This window comes from Danio aesculapii, chromosome 24, assembly GCF_903798145.1.
Source record: "Danio aesculapii chromosome 24, fDanAes4.1, whole genome shotgun sequence".
In the NCBI taxonomy this organism is placed as follows: domain Eukaryota; kingdom Metazoa; phylum Chordata; class Actinopteri; order Cypriniformes; family Danionidae; genus Danio; species Danio aesculapii.
The window spans coordinates 9,512,928-9,532,345 of NC_079458.1; the positions used below are offsets into that span (position 1 = coordinate 9,512,928).

The 19,418-nt window shown below is 36.8% G+C and overlaps 1 protein-coding gene across 2 annotated transcripts in view; it reads right to left on the minus strand.

Moving 5' to 3' along the window:
• The window catches only part of pde1ca (phosphodiesterase 1C, calmodulin-dependent a), a 203,123-nt gene that overhangs the window by 53,783 nt on the left and 129,922 nt on the right, over positions 1-19,418 (minus strand). For both annotated transcript variants that reach the window (XM_056450599.1, XM_056450600.1), the window contains 2 exons: positions 6,889-7,002; positions 596-778 (listed from right to left, as the gene is read on the minus strand). In XM_056450599.1, coding sequence (XP_056306574.1) covers positions 596-778; positions 6,889-7,002 — 297 coding nt within the window. The remainder of the gene's footprint in view (positions 1-595; positions 779-6,888; positions 7,003-19,418) is intronic.

Sequence of the window (19,418 nt, forward strand, 5' to 3'; positions counted from 1 at the left end):
AATAAAATAAATAAATAAAAAACAATAATAAACATAAAAATAAACTCTTTACTTTATAGATTTTATGGACTTACACATGCTTTTCACAAATATCCACGATTCATAAGGTTCATAAGCAAATAAATAATAAATGAAATAAAAATGTGTGTATAATTTAAAAGAAAATATTAAAGCAAAAATGCATATCAAATAAAATATCAAATAAATAACTGTTTAATTGTAAGCATGCACACATTTTATTGTAATAATCTAAAATAATTATAAAAAAATTTAATTAATAAAAAATAAGTTACTATTTAAGCTACCATTATATGTAGCATATTATTTATATGTAAAGCATGTGTGTAAATAAAATAAAACAATTTAAATAATATAAATAAACAAAATAATACTTGTGTAATTTAAATAACTTATATATATACAGTTGAAGTCAAATTATTAGCCACCCTTTGAATATTTTTTCTTTTTTAAATATTTCCCAAATGATGTTAAACAGAGTAAGGTATGTATTAAAGTGTATTAGCTCAGTATCAACACTTTTCTTTTGTTTTCTTTCTGTCATTATTGGGACACCAATAGAGGGTTTGATTTGTACCTTTCCACAAATATCCCGGCCTGCACTGCATGGACGATGCTGCGAAACCGCGGCTTCTCCTCAGAGCGTCTCAACATCAGCCCCATCTGACGTGTGAAAGTGGACGCCAGCCAGTCGCGCACTTCTGAGGGAACCGAGTCCGACTGGATGTCACTGAGCTCATCTTCTGTGTCCACCAAACGCCTGTAGAAACACACACACAAACACACGCACACACACGCACACACACGATTGCTGTCTGAAGGCATTAAATGGGTAAGTCATGTCACTTCTAATCACGTCAGATGAAATTTCAGTCAAAAGGCCTCTGAGCAAAAGTGATGCAAAGAAAGATAAAAATATACAAAAAAAATATACAAATATACAAATATACAAATATATCAAAGACAATGAGAATACACTCTATCATGTCTGATCAGCTAGACATTATGAATGGTAATGGTAATGGTAATGGTAATAAAGGCTTTTTAAAACTTCTTAAGAGTTGGTAAATACTCAGAATGGATCATCGATTCAGTGATTCACATGGAATCGAATCAGTTCACTGGAAATACTCAAGTTTTTCTTGATTGCTTAAACACACTTCTTGAAACTCTGCCTCATATTCTCAAAACAGTAAACAATCAATAACGTCTCACCCAATTTCCCAAACCTTTCAAATGAAGCTCAACACTCAAAACCAGTCATTCTTGCTGAAAAACCAAACTTTGCCCTCAGACATCACACACAAGGCCTCAAAAACACACACAGTTTTGCATACTGATGCAATAAATGACAAACCAAAACCAAAACTGGAAAGTTATGTTGTTTGTGATTCCCCTCAAAACAAATTGTGATGCCTGCGATCCAACCCGCGGCCTTCACTTCTTATCCACGATCCACCCAACGGTCTACACTTTCGTCCGTGATACACCCCCGCTCTGCTCCCCACCGGTTTTCACTTTCATTTGCGATGCCCACAGGTCTTCACTATTGTCCACGATTCACTATCACCCCCCACCGGCTTTCACTTTCATCTGCGAAACCCCCCCTCCCTCCACTGATTTTCCCTTTCATCACCGATGCCCCTCTCCCCCAGGGATTTCACTTTCATCCACAACGCCCCCCCTTCCCCCAGGTCTTCACTTTCGTCCACGGTTCGCTACCCCTACCCCACCAGTTTTCACTTTCGTCCGTGACACCAACCCCTCCCTCACTGGTTTTCACTTTCATCACTGACGGCCCCCCTACCCCAAGGTCTTCACTTTCGTCCACAGTTCGCTACCCCTACCCCAACGGTTTTCACTTTTGTCCGTGACACCAACCCTTCCCCCACTGGTTTTCACTTTCATCACTAACGGCCTCCCTTCCCCCAGGTCTTCACTTTCGTCCACGGTTCGCTACCCCTACCCCAACGGTTTTCACTTTTGTCCGTGACACCAACCCTTCCCCCACTGGTTTTCACTTTCATCACTAACGGCCTCCCTTCCCCCAGGTCTTCACTTTCGTCCACGGTTCGCAACCCCTACCCCACTGGTCTTCACTTTCGTCCATGACACCAACCCCTCCCCCACTGGTTTTCACTTTCATCACTAACGGCCCACTTTTCCCAAGGTCTTCACTTTCGTCCACAGTTCGCTACCCCTACCCCAACGGTTTTCACTTTCGTCAGTGACACCAACCCCTGCCCCACTGTTTTTCACTTTCATCACTGACGGCCCCCCTCCCCCACGGTTTTCACTTTCGTCCACAGTTTGCTACCCCTACCCCACCAGTATTCACTTTCGTCCGCAACCCCAACCCCTCCCCCACTGGTTTTTACTTTCATCACCAACACGCGCCTTCCCCCCAGGTCTTCACTTTCGACTGTGACATTTTGAGCGATTCACTTCGGTTTGTTATGATCAGAGACTCAAAAAATAATTATAAAATATAGAAAAAATATTTATGTTAATTTTATGCCATTTTGAATGGATCACTGATCACTGAATCGCTCAAAATGTGCAGGGAACCAAAACAGTTTATTAAAAAAACAATAATAAATAACAATAATAAAAAAGAACACTGAAATTAATTTATAAAAAAACACAAAAATAAACATGCTTAAAACTGCTACAGGTAGGATGAATTTTTGAAACAAAACATTGAGACATTAAAATGAACCAATAAACACTGATAAAATAAGCTGAAATCTGCTAGGGTGACTTTTTGAGACTTTCTTTTATAATGACTTGAATTCCAGTCTGTTATGATAAGAGAAACAAAACTCTCAACAATATTTATGATAATTTTATGCCATTTCACATGCTTTTTAAATCCTGAAAGCTCTATCCGCTGTAATTCCCTTAAAAAAAGCATCAACAAAAAGAGAATAACAAGTGCATTCTGCAAAACTCTTCCTTTTGTGCTCAACGGAGGGAAAAACAGGCAGGAGTGGATGATGGCAGAACTTAGCATTTAATTTGATGCATGGCACATTTCCTTCTCAGACGGTGGCCAAACTTTCAATTTCTGTCTAAACAAGTGAACCCAAACCAATCAAAAGCAGGAAAACAGTGAAGAGACAGAATTACACAGCACATGCATTTGCATCTTTATTTCAATTCAGCGCAAATCAGGAGCTTTTTTTAGGAGGAGCTTTAGGGATTAAACCATCAAACGCATTCAAGAAACAACATTTCCCACTGACCCCTGATGTTTGACCCTAAATGTGTTGATATAATATTTGTTAGGTGGACAAACATCTCAGTGTGTGTGTCTGTGTGTGTGTTTTATGAACTTTTGTGCATTGTTCAAACGGTCTACCCTTTCGTTATGTTCAATTTTTTTCAATTTAATTTTTTTTGCATAAATTTAACATCAACACCAAAATTAATACATATATATATACACACACACACACACACACACACATATATATATATATATATATATATATATATATATATATATATATATATATATATATATATATATATATATATATATATATATATATATATATTTTGCGAGACTAAATCGCGACGAGATTTCTCAGCGAGGTAAAAAGTTGTCTTGTGAGTTGTGATGTTATAATGGAGCGTGAGGATGAATTTAGCACTGAAGATTGGAGGCAGGATTGGATTAAAACTGCACATCAAGTGCTTTGCACACACCTGACAGGCTGGCCTTGGTGTTGCGCGTCAATCGTTTGGAGTGGGTGAATGTGAAGTAACCTATTTTTCTACACCGGAGTTCAAGGGATGCTGCATCCAAAACCAGAGGCTGCTACAACTGCAGCCACACGCATTAACCACAGCTCATAACATACAATGGAATAGCACTTTAGATATGCTTAAAACCATAACTGTCATAAACGCTAATCGAATTAAGACATGTGGAGTATTCATATTCCAGTCGCATTATTGGAGTACAGTACAGGCATGTAAATGACGTAATCAAACTATTACCACTGTGTAGGACGTTTAGCTGCATTTTGCGACAAAATAAGCCATACACACTCAGCTGTTTGACACTTCTCTGCACCCATTGAGTCAGTAAAGGACTCACAGTAAACTCCTGGAGATACATACACCCGTCGTCATTATCATCATGACCGAACACACGTTTATGCTGTCTGGAAAAAAATGGAAGCTGTTGCTGAATGAAAGTGAAACTGTTCGAAAATGTAAGAAATGACACGATTACATACATTTATTTAAAAAAAAAGTTTATAGCTAAATATTTAGCAGTGTTTGCATGTCCTTTATGGCACAATTCATTAAAATTAATATAAAATAACATTCATTACAAGTTAATTAAAAAAAGCACCCGAATTGTTTTACATTTTGTGATTTTTCTTCAGTTGAATAAAATCTATTTTATATTCATATATTAGCAAATATTTTGCTAATATTTAGAATTATATATAAACACTATTTTCCATTCATATATTAGCAAATATTCAGCAGTGTTTGCATGTCCTTTACTGCATAGAAGTCATTAAAATAGAAGTAAAATAACTTTCATTACAAGTTTTATAAAAAAAACCATCTAAATAGTTTAGCAATTTGTGATTTTTGTTTCAGTTAAATAAAATATTTTCCATTGATGTATTTCTTAAAAATACTGTCAAAATCTCGTCTCGTTCTCGTGAACCCAATCTCGTGTCTTGTCTCGTCTCATGGAGTAAGCGTCTCGTCACACCCCTAATATGTATATATAATCCAGGATTCTAACTATTTTATATGATTTTGGGGAAAAAAACACACATAAAATGACTTATTTTCAATATAAAGGGTAACTGTGGACTGGATATATTGGTACTTTTTATCAGTCTTGGTCATGCGAAAGAGTAGTAATAACATTGGCTTTGATGCACTGTTGGTTTTTGTGCAGCATCAGATTTTAAATTGTTCTCCCTCATTTACTGTTTGTGGCTGTTTTTGCCTCATTGACTTTCATTATATTGACATGTTTACTGTTGATCATCAGTTGACACCATTAACCCTTTAGATCAGGGGTTCTCAATCTCTGTCCTGGAGATCCGATGTCCTGCAGATTTTAGCTCCAACCCCAATCAGACACACCTGGGCTAGCCAATCAAGCTCTTACTAGGTTTTCTAGAAACATCCTTGCAGATGTGTTGAAGCAAGTTGGAGCTAAAATTTGCAGGAGACAGGATCTCCAGGACCAAGTTTGAGAACCCCTGCTTTAGATACACCTGTGCAAAACAACAACAAAACAGTATGAAGTTCTATGGAGTATAACAGCAAATTATAGTGTGCATTCATAAATACATTTGCTTTGTTTTTGTTTACTCCTTGTAGTTCTTAGAGATGAGGTGCGTATTGTGATTTTCTCAGATGATGTATCAAGATAAGTGTATAAAGGTCTCTCTTACACTCTCTCTCTCACTCTGTACACACACACTATACTCCATACATCTCCATATATACGCTTTTTCGCACTGGAACTGATGATCAACAGTAAAAATTACAAATTGTATCTTTTTCCAACAGGGAAAACCATCAGGAATGCATGATTATATGGTGTCATGGGTTTACAATAGTAACGGAGGCCAGCTAGTGAAGTAATGTGCAGGTAGAGCACTTAACTAGCATAGGACCGGCAGGGTTACATTAGTGTCATGACCTAATGACCTGGGGTGAGGTTTAGGGGGGTGAGTGTAGTGGAGGCCAGCTAGTGAAGTGCTATGCAGGTAAACCTCACTCCTCATGATCTTGAGCCTCCTTGTTAGAGCAACCAACTCACATGTGGAGAGTCGCCGGTTTAATCCCAGATCGGAGCAGGTTTGGGTGGTGTAGGACTGGCAGGGTTACATTAGTGCTGTGACCGGAATGGGGTAAGGTTTAGGGGGGTGAGTGTAGTGGAGGCCAGCTAGTGAAGTGCTATGCAGGTAAACCTCACTCCTCATGATCTTGAGCCTCCTTGTTAGAGCAACCAACTCACATGTGGAGAGTCGCCGGTTTAATCCCAGATCGGAGCAGGTTTGGGTGGTGTAGGACTGGCAGGGTTACATTAGTGCTGTGACCGGAATGGGGTAAGGTTTAGGGGGGTGAGTGTAGTGGAGGCCAGCTAGTGAAGTGCTATGCAGGTAAACCTCACTCCTCTGACCTCTAATTGTGCTCCAGTGATAGATGCTAGAGGCCATGGTCTTTAGCCTCCTTGTTAGAGCAACAGACTCCCATGCGGAGAGTCACCAGTTCAAACCCAGATCGGAGCAGGCTTGAGGACCGGCGGGGTTACAAAAAAAAAACTTATCATAAGGGAAGTCAGAGGGGAAAAAACAGCCACCAGCACAAGTAAGCTTGTAGCATAGTAAATTTGCCCAGAGTGTGTTGTTGTTGTTGTTGTATTTCATTTTTAAAGCATTATCCCAAATTACGTGTCAAAGTGTAAGATTTGTCACCAAAAGTCATTCCATTTGTTAAAACACAGAGACAGTTGTGGCCAAATTAAGACTCAACAGAAAATGTTCCCAAAATAGCATAAGAGTTACATCGCATTGCATTAAGCAACTTACATCGCATTTACGCTTTAAATTTTACCAGCTGATGCATTACATTACCATTACCACTATCATCTGTATAAACTAATGCTTATATTCAACAATTACTATTATACTTATCACTGGATGTTCTTTTAATATATTGCACATTTAACAATGTATAGCATTCAAAGACGTGTGCAATCAAGGTATATTAATAACTATATTAGTCTCTTCACCATTGCACAATGAAGTTCTGTTTTTTATAAGTGCACTATGCAGTTTAGCTTCTTTTTTCTCTCCATCTCTTCTGTTTTGTGTTTACCTTGTTTCTTCGATGTAGACAGACTCCAACACGGATGCAGCATATTCGAGGTTTTTCTTCAAGTCGACGACAGAAGCCTCCCCTCTCTCCAACTGCTTCACCAAACATCTCAGTCTGAAATGGAAAAAAACAACAACAGATAATTCGATTAGGAAAAAAGAAATATTTTAGGGATTTAATGGACCTTTTGTTTCTTATGCATAAGACAGGGAAGGGTAAAAACAGAAAACATATAACACTGTTAATGTTTGTTCCAAAACATTGCATTTTATTTTACAGTTTTAATACTGACAATTACAACAGCGTTTATTGTTGTGAATCAGTGTGTATTTCAATCATTTCTAAATGAACATTGAGAAAGTCATTCAAAATTGGGTTGAACAATGATAGATAGATAGAATATGTCCTATATAAGATAGATGGATGGATAGATAGATAGTATATGACATATATAAAAGAGATGGATGGGTAGATAGATAGATAATATATGCCCTATATAAATGAATGGATGGATGGATAGCTAGTATATACCCTATATAAAAAAGATGGATGGATGGATAGTATATGTCCTTTATAGAAGGAATGGATGGATGGATAAATAGTATATGTCCTTTATTAAAGAAATGGATGGATGGATAGATAGTATATGCCCTAAATAAAAAGGATGGATGGAGAGATAAATAGTATATGCCCTATATAAAAGAGATGCATGGAGAGATAGATAGTATATGTCCTATATAAAAGCAATAGATTGAGAGATAGATGTGCCCTATATAAAAGGATGGATGGAGAGATAGATAGTATATGCCCTATATAAAAGGGATGGATGGATGGATGGATAGATAGTATATGCCCTATATAAAAGAGATAAATGGAGAGATAGATAGTTCATGCCCTATATAAAAAGGATGGATGGATAGCTAGTATATGCCCTATATAAAAGAGATGGATGGAGAGATAGATAGTATATGTCCTATATAAACGCAATAAATTGAGAGATAGATATGCCCTATATAAAAGGATGGATGGAGAGATAGATAGTTCATGCCCTATATAAAAAGGATGGATGGATAGCTAGTATTTGCCCTATATAAAAAGGATGGATGGATAACTAGGATATACCCTATATAAAAGAGATGGGTGGATGGATAGATAGTATATGTCCTATACAAAAGGGATGGAGGGATGGATAGATATTATATGCCCTATATAAAAGGGATGGATGGATGGATAGATAGTATATGCCCTATATAAAAGGGATGGATGGATGGATAGATAGTATATGCCCTATATAAAAGGGATGGATGGATGGATAGATAGTATATGTCCTATATAAAAGAGATGGATGGATGGATAGATAGTTTATGTCCTATATAAAAAGGAGAAATGTGTGCTAGATAGTATATGCCCTACATAAAGATAGACAGATAGACAGACAGATAGATAGACAGACAGACAGACAGACAGACAGACAGACAGACAGACAGACAGACAGACAGACAGACAGACAGACAGACAGACAGACAGATACATAGATACTTTAAAAGTAATACAAATTTAATAAAAATAATATACAAAAACAAAACAAAACTAATAAAATAAACAATATTGAATCAAGTCAAATCAAGTCTTGTTGTCATGAGAACTGTACACTGCCAACTTCATCATAGGTCTGACATCAGGTAGAAATAAACAAACCAATTGACATTTCGGAAAGGAAGTGCTTAAAGCACAAACAGTTCGAGTTAGTTGAAGTTTTCAGCAACTTTGAAAGTCGTTAAAAGTCCCAAACTGTGAGCTGAACATTTCTTGCTACTGAGTGCGTTTGAGGTAAAGGATTCATCCATCACATTTATTGCTAAATATGATACAGGTGCTCTTTGTTGCTGACCGTCTGCAGATTCTCTTCACTACAGAGGAATAAAACCATCCACTCTATGCTGATTTTGACAAATTGTTCAGCTGTTATCTCACAAACTAACTGTAGGCCTATAGTATAATAAAGAGAGTTCCGGTCCATGATGACAAGATCTGAAAGTGCTTTAAGTCTATAGTATCATAACAGCTCCACCATAAAACACCTGCTATGTATTTAGCAGTTTATAGAAACAGACTCCCCTAGAAAATGTCCAACAAGTCATGGAGGAAAAAAAAATACATCTTGTGGGCGGCACACTGGCTCAGTGGTTAGCACTGCCTCACAGCAAGAAGGTCGCTGATTTGAGTCCCAGCTGGATCAGTTGAAATTTCTGTGTGGAGTTTGCATGTTCTTCCCGTGTTGGTGTGGGCTTCCTCCAGGTACTCTGGTTTCCCCCACAGTCCAAAGACATGCGGGTGAATTGAATGAGCTAAATTGTCCATAGTGTATATGTGCGAATGAGAGTGTTGTGTAAAACATATGCGGGATAAGTTGGCGGTTCATTCCGCTGTGGTGACCCCTGATAAATAAAGGGACTAAGCCGAAAGAAAATGAATGAAAATGCACTATATGAAGATAAGTGTCCAACAATGATAATAAATCCCCCTATTGCTATTTGCATATTAATTAAGAGTTTTTCTTAATTTTTAGCAATGTCACACCATAGGACGCATTTAAAGGGATAGTTCACTCAAAACTGAAAATTTGGTCCTTATTTACTGACCTTTTACTTATTTCGAACCTCTATGAGTTTCTTTCTTCTGATAAACACCAAAGAAGATATTTTGAAGAAAGCTGGAAACCTGTAACCATTGACTCAGTATTTGTTTTTTCTACAATGGAAGTCAATGGTTACATGTTTTCAGCAAACTACCAAAATATCATCTTTTGTGTTCAACAGAACAAATAAACTGATAAAGGTCTGGGACCACTTGAGGGAGAGTAAATAGTGCGTAAATTGTCATATTTGAGTGAAAAAAATAAAAAAATAAAAAAATATATAAATATAAAATATATATATATATATATATATATATATATATATATATATATATATATATATATATATATATATATATATATATACAGTTAAAGTCAGAATTATTAGCCCCCCTGTTTATAAAGCCCCCCGACTCATTTCTAATAACTGATTTATTTTCTCTTTGCCATGATGACAGTAAATAATATTTTACTAGATATTTTTCAAGACACTTCTATACAGCTTAAAGTGACATTTATGGGCTTCACTAGGTTAACTAGGCAGGTTAGGGTAATTAGGCAAGTTATTGTATAATGATGGTTTGTTCTGTAGACTATCGAAAAAATATATAGCTTAAAGGGGCTGATCATTTTGACAATAAAATGTTTGTTAAAAAATTAAAAACTGCTTTTATTCTAGCAGAAATAAAACAAATAAGATTTTCTCCAGAAGAAAAAATATTATCAGACATATTGTGAAAATTTCCTTGCCCAATTAAACATCATTTGGGAAATATTTAAAAAAGACAAAAAATTCTGACTTCATCTGTATATATAAACATTTAGCTGGAAGGGCATCCGCTGCATAAAACATATGCTGGATGGGTTGGCAGTTCATTCCGCTGTGGGGACCACTGATTCATAAAGGGACTAAGCTGAATAGGAAATTAATGAATGAATATATAAACAAAAAAAAGTGAATAATCCTACTTTCTCAAAGATCAGACTTCAAACTACACAAATACATATATATATATATATATATATATATATATATATATATATATATATATATATATATATATATATATATATATATATATATATATAAAGTTAATGACCTCTTATATTTTTTTAAACACCAGACTTCAAACTACATAAATATATCCATTGTATTCTTCAAAGTTGGTGTTTAACAAAAAAAAGTGTATTTACTGCCTATTTGTCAGCTAGCCATTTATATGTGAACAAGAATTTGATAGAGACATTTTCAGCAGGGATTCACAGATAAAAAAGTATTTTGTGGGTGAGAAATACACTTCAATGAAAATGTATTATAAACGTCCCCTTTTTGGAAAGGAGACCGTATAACTGCGTGTTAACTATGTTTATACTGTCCATCCTAGTATGGGGGGAGACATGCCTGGTCCACCCATTTCTTAATTCCTTAAAGCAGGGGTTCCGAAACTTTTCTGCCTGCGACCCCCAAAATAAAAATGCCAGTGACTTGCAACCGCCAATATTCTCTGAGGTGGTTATAAATATATAAACCTCGCACACAACGGTCAGACACATACCAATAGGCCCAAGTTTATTCACCATTTAATTTTGGAGAACGCAACTCGGAGACCATCCTCAATGTTCAATTGTGGCCTGTTTTTATTTTGAATGTACGTGAGTGTCGTAAAGGTGTCAGAAAGTTTAACCTGGTGACATAAAATGAATGTGCTGCGTCTTACACTAATGCTGTGTCTTTAATATAATGTAAACCCTCCAGGGGTCACAAAAAATTGAAAGGCTGATGACTATTGTTTTTTAATGTTTACTATTAATGTGTTAATGTTACTATTAACAACTAATTTGTTCTTCAGCAGGTGGATGGATAAAATATGGTAATTCTAATAGTTTAATAAAATAAGTTAGATTTTTTTTAGAAATCGCCCAGCTTTTATAAGGAGTTAAAACACAGTTGTGTGGCCACATAGTATGAAAATATCCAGCCTCTATTGGTAAAAATGATTTAATTCAATTATTTATAATCACAAATAAATAAAAACAGTTTGCAAAAACACTTTGATTGACATTCTCCCTGTTTGTACGTGTCATCAGAGGGGAAAAGCCCCGCCCATTAGCGACGATCTCTCCCTCATTAGCATAGACAGCCCTGAGTGAGAAGCAGCCATCTGCCATTAAAGTTTTTGTGTCATTTCTTCAGAATAAAATGTCAGTGGCTAAGAAACATTATAAATGATGAGTTTTAGGATGAACAAATGCCTTTTTCTGAGACACTTCTTTGGACATTTTCAGTTTTTCACAAGTAACTTTAGCCCTGTCTGGCATCTGCCACCATGCTGAGGAATAGGCGTCTGTCCGCCCTCTTTTGGAAAGAACACAATCTGATTTGAATTTAAAGCGACAGTCACTAAAACAGCACAGTTAGGACCAAAGCCTAAAAGGGGCAGGCTCAAAGAGTTAGAAATCATTATTTGTGTGGCATTTTGATCTGAAACTTCACATACACAATCTAGGGACATCAGAGACTTACTTTACATCTTGTAAAAAGGGGCATCCCCTTTAACTTTTCTATTTCGACTGTAATTTAATACCGTGCGCATTTTGTAAAGCTGCTTTGGAATGATAATTATTGTGAAAAGCGCTACACAAATAAACTTGAATTGACTTTGACCTTTGAAACTTTGCAGACATTATCCACACACCAAAAGAGAAGGTGAAACATAAAAACACATCATAAGACCTCTTTAAACTTTTGTTTTTTGTATTTTGGATTCCCACTGGTGCCCCATGAAGTCCCTGGCAACACATTGAGTGAAGTGCTGTGCTTCTGCAGCAGCTCTGAAGTGAAGCAGGAGCTTCAGTCATGTGGACAGAGGGCCACATCACATCTAAAGGCCAACGCTGATGTCCCAGGTGTGAGCAGCACAGAGATGTCTGCATGTTTGCATGAACGGAGAACAGGGGAAACACATTTGACCCAATTCCCATCTCTAATGACCGGCCCGCGCCAGCCAGAGCAGCATGAGGGATGGAAAAGAGGGAAATCATGCAGGCAGTGCACTGTGGGCTTCACAATCTCACAGATCCATGTCATGTTCATGAGCTGGATTCAGAATCTGTTGATGGGAGTTTCGAATAGATGCTGTTATACAGTAACTCGAGGGTGATTTTAACCGAAATGTGATTCTCAAAGACAAACTATTTAACATAATACAGTAAGTTTGGCCAAAATGTGACAAGTTTAAACCTAGACACAAATGGATAATCAAAATAAATAAATAAATAAATAAACCACACTCACTTTTTGACTTCCATGTTCAAGTCAAAGTCATTTAAATACACAATATGAGTCTAATTTGACTCTACTTACACACTTGATGCGTCGGTCAGCGCTGTAACATGGCGTGCACATAACAGTTGGAAGTATCGCACACCAGACGCGCACATTAAAATGCTATTTAATGTGAAACTATTCAGATTAAATAAAGATCAAATAAAATAAGATGACATATAATAAAATAAAATAAAATAAAATAAGATACGATAAATAAAATAAGATAAAATAAAATAAGATAAAGTAAGATAAAATAAGATAAAATACGATAAAATAAGATAAGATAAAATAAGATAAAAGAAAACAAGATAAAATAAAAGGAAATAAAATAAAATAAAATAAAATAAATAAAATAAAATAAAATAAAATAAAATAAAATAAAATAAATTAAAATAAAATAAGATAAAATAATATAAAAGAAAAGAAAAGAAAATATGATAAAGAAAAGAAAAGAAAATGAGATAAAATAAAATAAAATAAAATAAGATAAAATAAAATAAAAAAAAGATAAAATAAAATAAACTAAGATAAAATAAAATAAGATAAAATAAGATAAGATAAAATAAGATAAGATAAAATAAAATAAACTAAGATAAAATAAAATAAACTAAGATAAATAAGATAAAAAAAATAAAATAAAATAAAATAAAATAAGATAAAATAAAATAAGATAAAATAAAATAAAATAAACTAAGATAAAATAAAATCAAAAAGATATAATAAAAATATAAAATAAAATAAGATAAAATAAGATAAGATAAGATGAAATAAAATAGGATAAAGTAAAATAAAATAGCTGGTAATGCAATGTTTATTTAATTTAGATTTTTTTAAACTATCATTTTCATCTGAATAGAAAAAATATATAATATTGATTTTTAACTCTTTTATATACATTTTATCAGCTTTTATTTTATTTTATTTTTATTCTGTTTGTTTTTATTTCTCTTATAATTGTTTGTTTTATTCCTGTTTATGTAAAGCACTTTGAATTGCCACTGTGTATGAAATGTGCTATATAAATAAACTTGCCTTGCCTTGCCTTGCCTAATAAAAACTACCACATAATTATTTAAATCAGTCAGTTTGATAGCAGCTCCTCAAACACGCATGCCTCTCCCCTCAACAACCTCCCATCTCTTCAGTCTTCAAGTGGTCAGCAGCAGCAGCAGCAGCAGCAGCTGTGTTATCTGAATGAAGTGCTCTCATTCAACTCAAAAGCATGACGTCGAAAACAGGGTTAGAGGACGTGCTGTTTGAACAATGTTATCAAAACAGGCGAGGCAGAGCAGAAACACATTCTCCTGGCGTCCCCGAGGAATCCCCTCCTTCAGACAAACACACGATCGATGTGCCAAGTCAATGCCATCCCATTAGAGGATTAGTACTTCCCAGAATCTGTCCGGAGCAGAAATGATAAGAGCAAAAAAAAAAAATTCTTTAGACGCTCACGACCACCCGGCTGCCACTGCACAATATATGACCTTTTCTAATACAGAGAAAGAGGCAGATTAGATGCTCATGATTAGACGGTCAAAAGCCACGCGTGAGGCTGAGACTGCAGTGCATTTCTTATGAAGAGAATAGAGCAGTATTGTAAAGTCATCTTTCTTTTGCGCCTAAATGCTTAAATTTGGCAGCAGTTTGCATCAGATACTTTCTCACAATCACTCCATATCTCCAGAAAAAAAAGGCATTGTGCATTTTTTAAGCGTTCCTCACACAGGTGAGTGGGTTGACAAACCACCTGCAGAAAAACACTTCTCTCCGTATGCACCAGACACTTTACTCAAACTCCATCGTACAAGGACTCAATTAGGAAAACAATGTTTACTTGTGAATGTACCACACAATCATGTAGCACTACTTGTTTTCTTCATCTTTTGCACAACATCTTGCACAATATTGCTCTGTCTTATGTAAAAGTTACTAGTATAGTCTGTCTTAGGTTATATAAATTGTAAGTTGTAACATATAGTCTGGAGGTGAAACTCCATTGTTATCCCTAAATGGGTCTGGGTTCCTTCTACATGAGGCCCCGTCAACACTAATACGTTTTAGCTTAAGAATGAAAACAATCCGCGTCAATACTAAGTTACATACAAAGTTGGTTGTTCATGTTGAAAAAGATTTTGAAGGCAAAACTGGTGCTTGTTACTTAATCTGGTTAACGATTGAGGCACGGGTTTGATCGCGTAAAAAATCTGATTTGAGCACTAAGCCTTGCAGTGTGAACGTAGCCTAAGTCTAAACGGGGCCTGAGTTTATGACACCTGGTGCCAGCGAGTCTGCCGGTGAAAGTCACTTGTTGACATCTTATCTACCAAGATGCTGGCCAGGACCAGCCTGTCCCATCTTCAAAGACATTCCAAAGAAAAAAAACCCTCCATCCTGGATCCTGGGACCGACACACACACCCAAAGACGCACACTTTGCAAATGGACACTCATAGAAATCCCAAAATTCAGCCCAAAGTACATGTAATGTGTTTGTAACCTATGTATTCTCTTCATTAATTCTCTCGTAAATCATACACCGGTATATGCCCTTTTCAAGACATTAGACAAACTAAGAATGCATGAATTATGTTTTATGTATTTCTAAAAGTGTCATGTTTGGTGTCATTCCTTTGGTTTCTGTACCTCGTGACTCGCCCGAATCCACGTTTCCTATTTTCGGACAAATTATAACTTAAAGTTACCCACTAAAGGTCCCCACTACGTCACCGTGCAGCCAACTTTCATTCATTCATTCATTTTCTTTTTCGGTTTAGTCCCTTTATTAATCAGAGGTCGCCACAGTGGAATGAACAGCCAAATTATCCAGCATTTGTTTTACGCAGCGGAGGCCCTTCCAGCTGCAACCCAGCACTGGGAAACACCCATACACACCCAAATTTAGTTTATTCAATTCACCTGTACCGCATGTCTTTGGACTGTGGGGGAAACCGGAGCAGCCAGAGGAAACCCACGGCAACATGGGGAGAACATGCAAACTCCACACAGAAATGCCAACTGACCCAGCCAGGGCTCAAACCATCGACCTTCTTGCTGTAAGGCTACCCACTGTGCCACCGTGATGCCCTCATTGTAACTTATTAAACTAAAATCATTCTAACTTAGTTTTATAAGTTATGCAAGCTGTTCCAAGTCATAATATAAGTTCAATGGACTCATAGGGTTCATTTGATTCAGCTTAAAAATTTAAGGCAACCACTATTTTTATGTAGTGTTTGGTAATAAATGAATGTAAAGAGTTGAGAATGTAAATGAACATGTCACAGTAAATTGGAACTGTACGGCACTTAAAGTGACAGTGCACAACATTAATTCATTCATTTTCTTTTTTCGGCTTAGTCCCTTTATTAATCTTGGGTCACCACAGTGGAATGAACCGCCAACTTATCCAGCATAGGTTTCATGCAGCGGATGCCCTTCCAGCTGCAACCCATCACTAGGAAACATCACGCACACTCATTCACACATATACACTACGGTCAATTTTTAGCATACCTAATTCACCTATAGCACATGTCTTTAGACTGTGGGGGAAACTGGAGCACCCGGAGGAAACCCACACGAATATGGGGAGAACATGCAAACTCCACACAGAAATGTCAACTGACCCAGCCGACGCTCGAACCAGCGACCTTCTTGCTGTGAGGCGACAGTGCTACCCACTGCGCCACCGCGTCGCCCGCACTACATTCTACATGTGCTTATTTATCGAGCAGCAAAATAGAAGAACAAAATCCCTCTCTGCTCCTGACTGAAAGACTTTTGTAGCTTTAATAAGAAACAAATCAAGTTCAATTCTTATACTAAAAACTTAAAGAAATATTTGTAAATTTAGATTTTACTGTATTATTTTTAATAATTTTTGTATTTAGTCAAGTATTGTGCTGTGGAAAATAACATTGTTACATTTTCCCCCCTACAGTACGTGCTTCAGAATTTATGTAACTCTTATTTGACTCCAGTTAGGACAGATTCAAATAGGACTAAGCAATGACCTCAAAATGTAGGAAATTGAATTTTGATTTCCACTGTAAACATGTGTTTGTTGTGACTGCTAAGCTCAATGTTTGTCTGTGAATGGAAACATTAAAGCTGAAACAACTGCAGCAATTTGCCTGAGCTGAATTCTGCAGGGAAATTCACTTTTAATGTCCATTTAAACAGGCGGAAGTCAATTGGGTTTTCATTGATTGTGTGCGTGTGTGTGCGTGTGTGTGTGTGTTTTGGCATGTGTTGTTGATAAAGGTGGATTATGATGACATCATGGCCACCAGCACAGCCTTTTCTACAGCAGGATTCAAGTACAGCATGCAAAATGTGCAACTGCACTGTGACTTTAATTGTTTTATCTAGATTTAAATGTAAATGTACAGACTCTCAGCAAACACCCAATGAAGCTCGTACTTTAAACCGGCTGTGCTTGTTGATTTAGTCCATACAGAGTGTTTTCTGAGAACTGCAAATCTCTCGAAGGAAATTGAGGTTCAAGGTCACTTCATTCTAATTCAAATTTCACAGACTACAGTACATGAAGGACAACTAATGGCTCAACAGATATCCTGTGCAAATAAATGAACACAGACTTCTGTTGAGGAATGAAGTGGTAAAACATATTTGGTTGTGAATAGGATGCCATATATGTATAAGTATGTCAATAGTACAGTATGTGCGCAATATTTTACCTTGGAATTCTTTATTAAATTTGTGCATAATAATGTAATTAATCATGATTAAGTGCAAAAAAAAAAATTATAATTAATAGCGATTATTGCAATTGTAATCAGTCAAATTTCATGCATTTTCATGAGAACAGTGATGATCAAAGATATGGTTAAGCATACACACACACACACACACACACACACACACACACAAAGATGGAATTCATCTTTGATTAATTTTCCCTCAGCTTAGTCTCTTTATTCATGAGGGGTCACCACAGCGGAATGAACCGCCAACTTATCCAGCATATGTTTTACACAGCGGATGGCCTTCCAGTCACAACCCAGTACTGGGAAACACCCATACACTTAGCCTATTTAAGTTTATTCAATTCACCTATAGCGCATGTCTTTGGACTGTGGGGGAAACTGAAGCACCCACGCCAACATGGGGAGGAAACCCGCGCCAGCATGGGGAGAACATGTAAGTTCCAGACAGAAATGCAAACTGGTCCAGCCAGGGCTCGAACCAGCAACCTTCTTGCTGTGAGGCGACAGTGCTAACCACTGAGCAACCGTGTCGCCCCTGGATGGAATTTACATAAAAGTAATCCTAATTTCTCTGGATTTACTGGAATATTTAATGTTAATATTTACTTTATTCTGTAAGGGTCTATTAACATTGTTAACATTTACTGTAAATGTGTTAAAATTTTGAACGTTAACATTTTTTAACACTGCTCAACAAGCCTGCAGTTATTGGATATTAAATATTGTTTATTATTTAAAACACATTTCTTTCTATTTGAATATACACTCACCAGCCACTTTATTAGGTACACCTTACCAGTACCGGGCAGACCCCCTTTTGCCTTCAGAACTGCCTTAATCCTTTGTGGCATAGATTCAACAAAGTACTGGAAATATTCCTCAGAGATTTTGTTCCATATTGACATGATAGTATCATCCAGTTGCCTCAGATTTGTCGGCTGTACAGTGAACTCAATGTCATGTTCAAGAAACCAGTCTGAGATGATTAGCGCTTTATGACATGGCGCGTTATCCAGCTGGAAGTAGCCATCAGAAGAAGGTACACTGTGGTCATAAAGGGATGGACATGGTCAGCAACAATACTCAGGTAGGCTGTGGCGTTGATGATGCTCAATTAGTACTAATGGGCCCAAAGTATGCTAAGAAAATATCCCCCACACCATTACACCACCACCGGCCTGAACTGTTGATACAGGGCAGGATGAATCCATGCTTTCATGTTAATGAGAAATTCTGACCCTACCATCCAAATGTTGCAGCAGAAATCAAGACTCACCAGACCAGGCAACGTTTATCCAATCTTCTATTGTCCAATTTTGGTGAGCCTGTGTGAATTGTAGCCTCAGTTTCCTATTCTCCGCTGACAGGAGTGGCACCAGGTGAGGTCTTCTGCTGCTGTAGCCCATCCGCCTCAAGGTTGGCATACCTCGGTTGTAATGAGTGGTTATTTGAGTTACTGTTGCCTTTCTATCAGCTGGAACCAGTCTGTCCATTCTCCTCTGACCTCTGGCATCAACAAGGCATTTGCGCCCACAGAACTGCCATTCACTAAATTTTATCTCTTTTCTGACCATTCTCTGTAAACCCTAGAGATGGTTGTGTGTGAAAATCCCAGTAGATCAGCAGCTTCTGAAATACTCAGACCAGCTTGTCTGGCACCAACAACCGTGCCACGTTGAAAGTCACTTAAATCACCTTTCTTCCCCATTCTGATGCTCAGTTTGAACTGCGGCAGATCGTACTGACCATGTCTACATGCCTAAATGCATTGAGTTGCTGCCATGTGACTGGCTAATCAGAAATTTGCGTTGACAAGCAGTTGGAATTTCTAATAA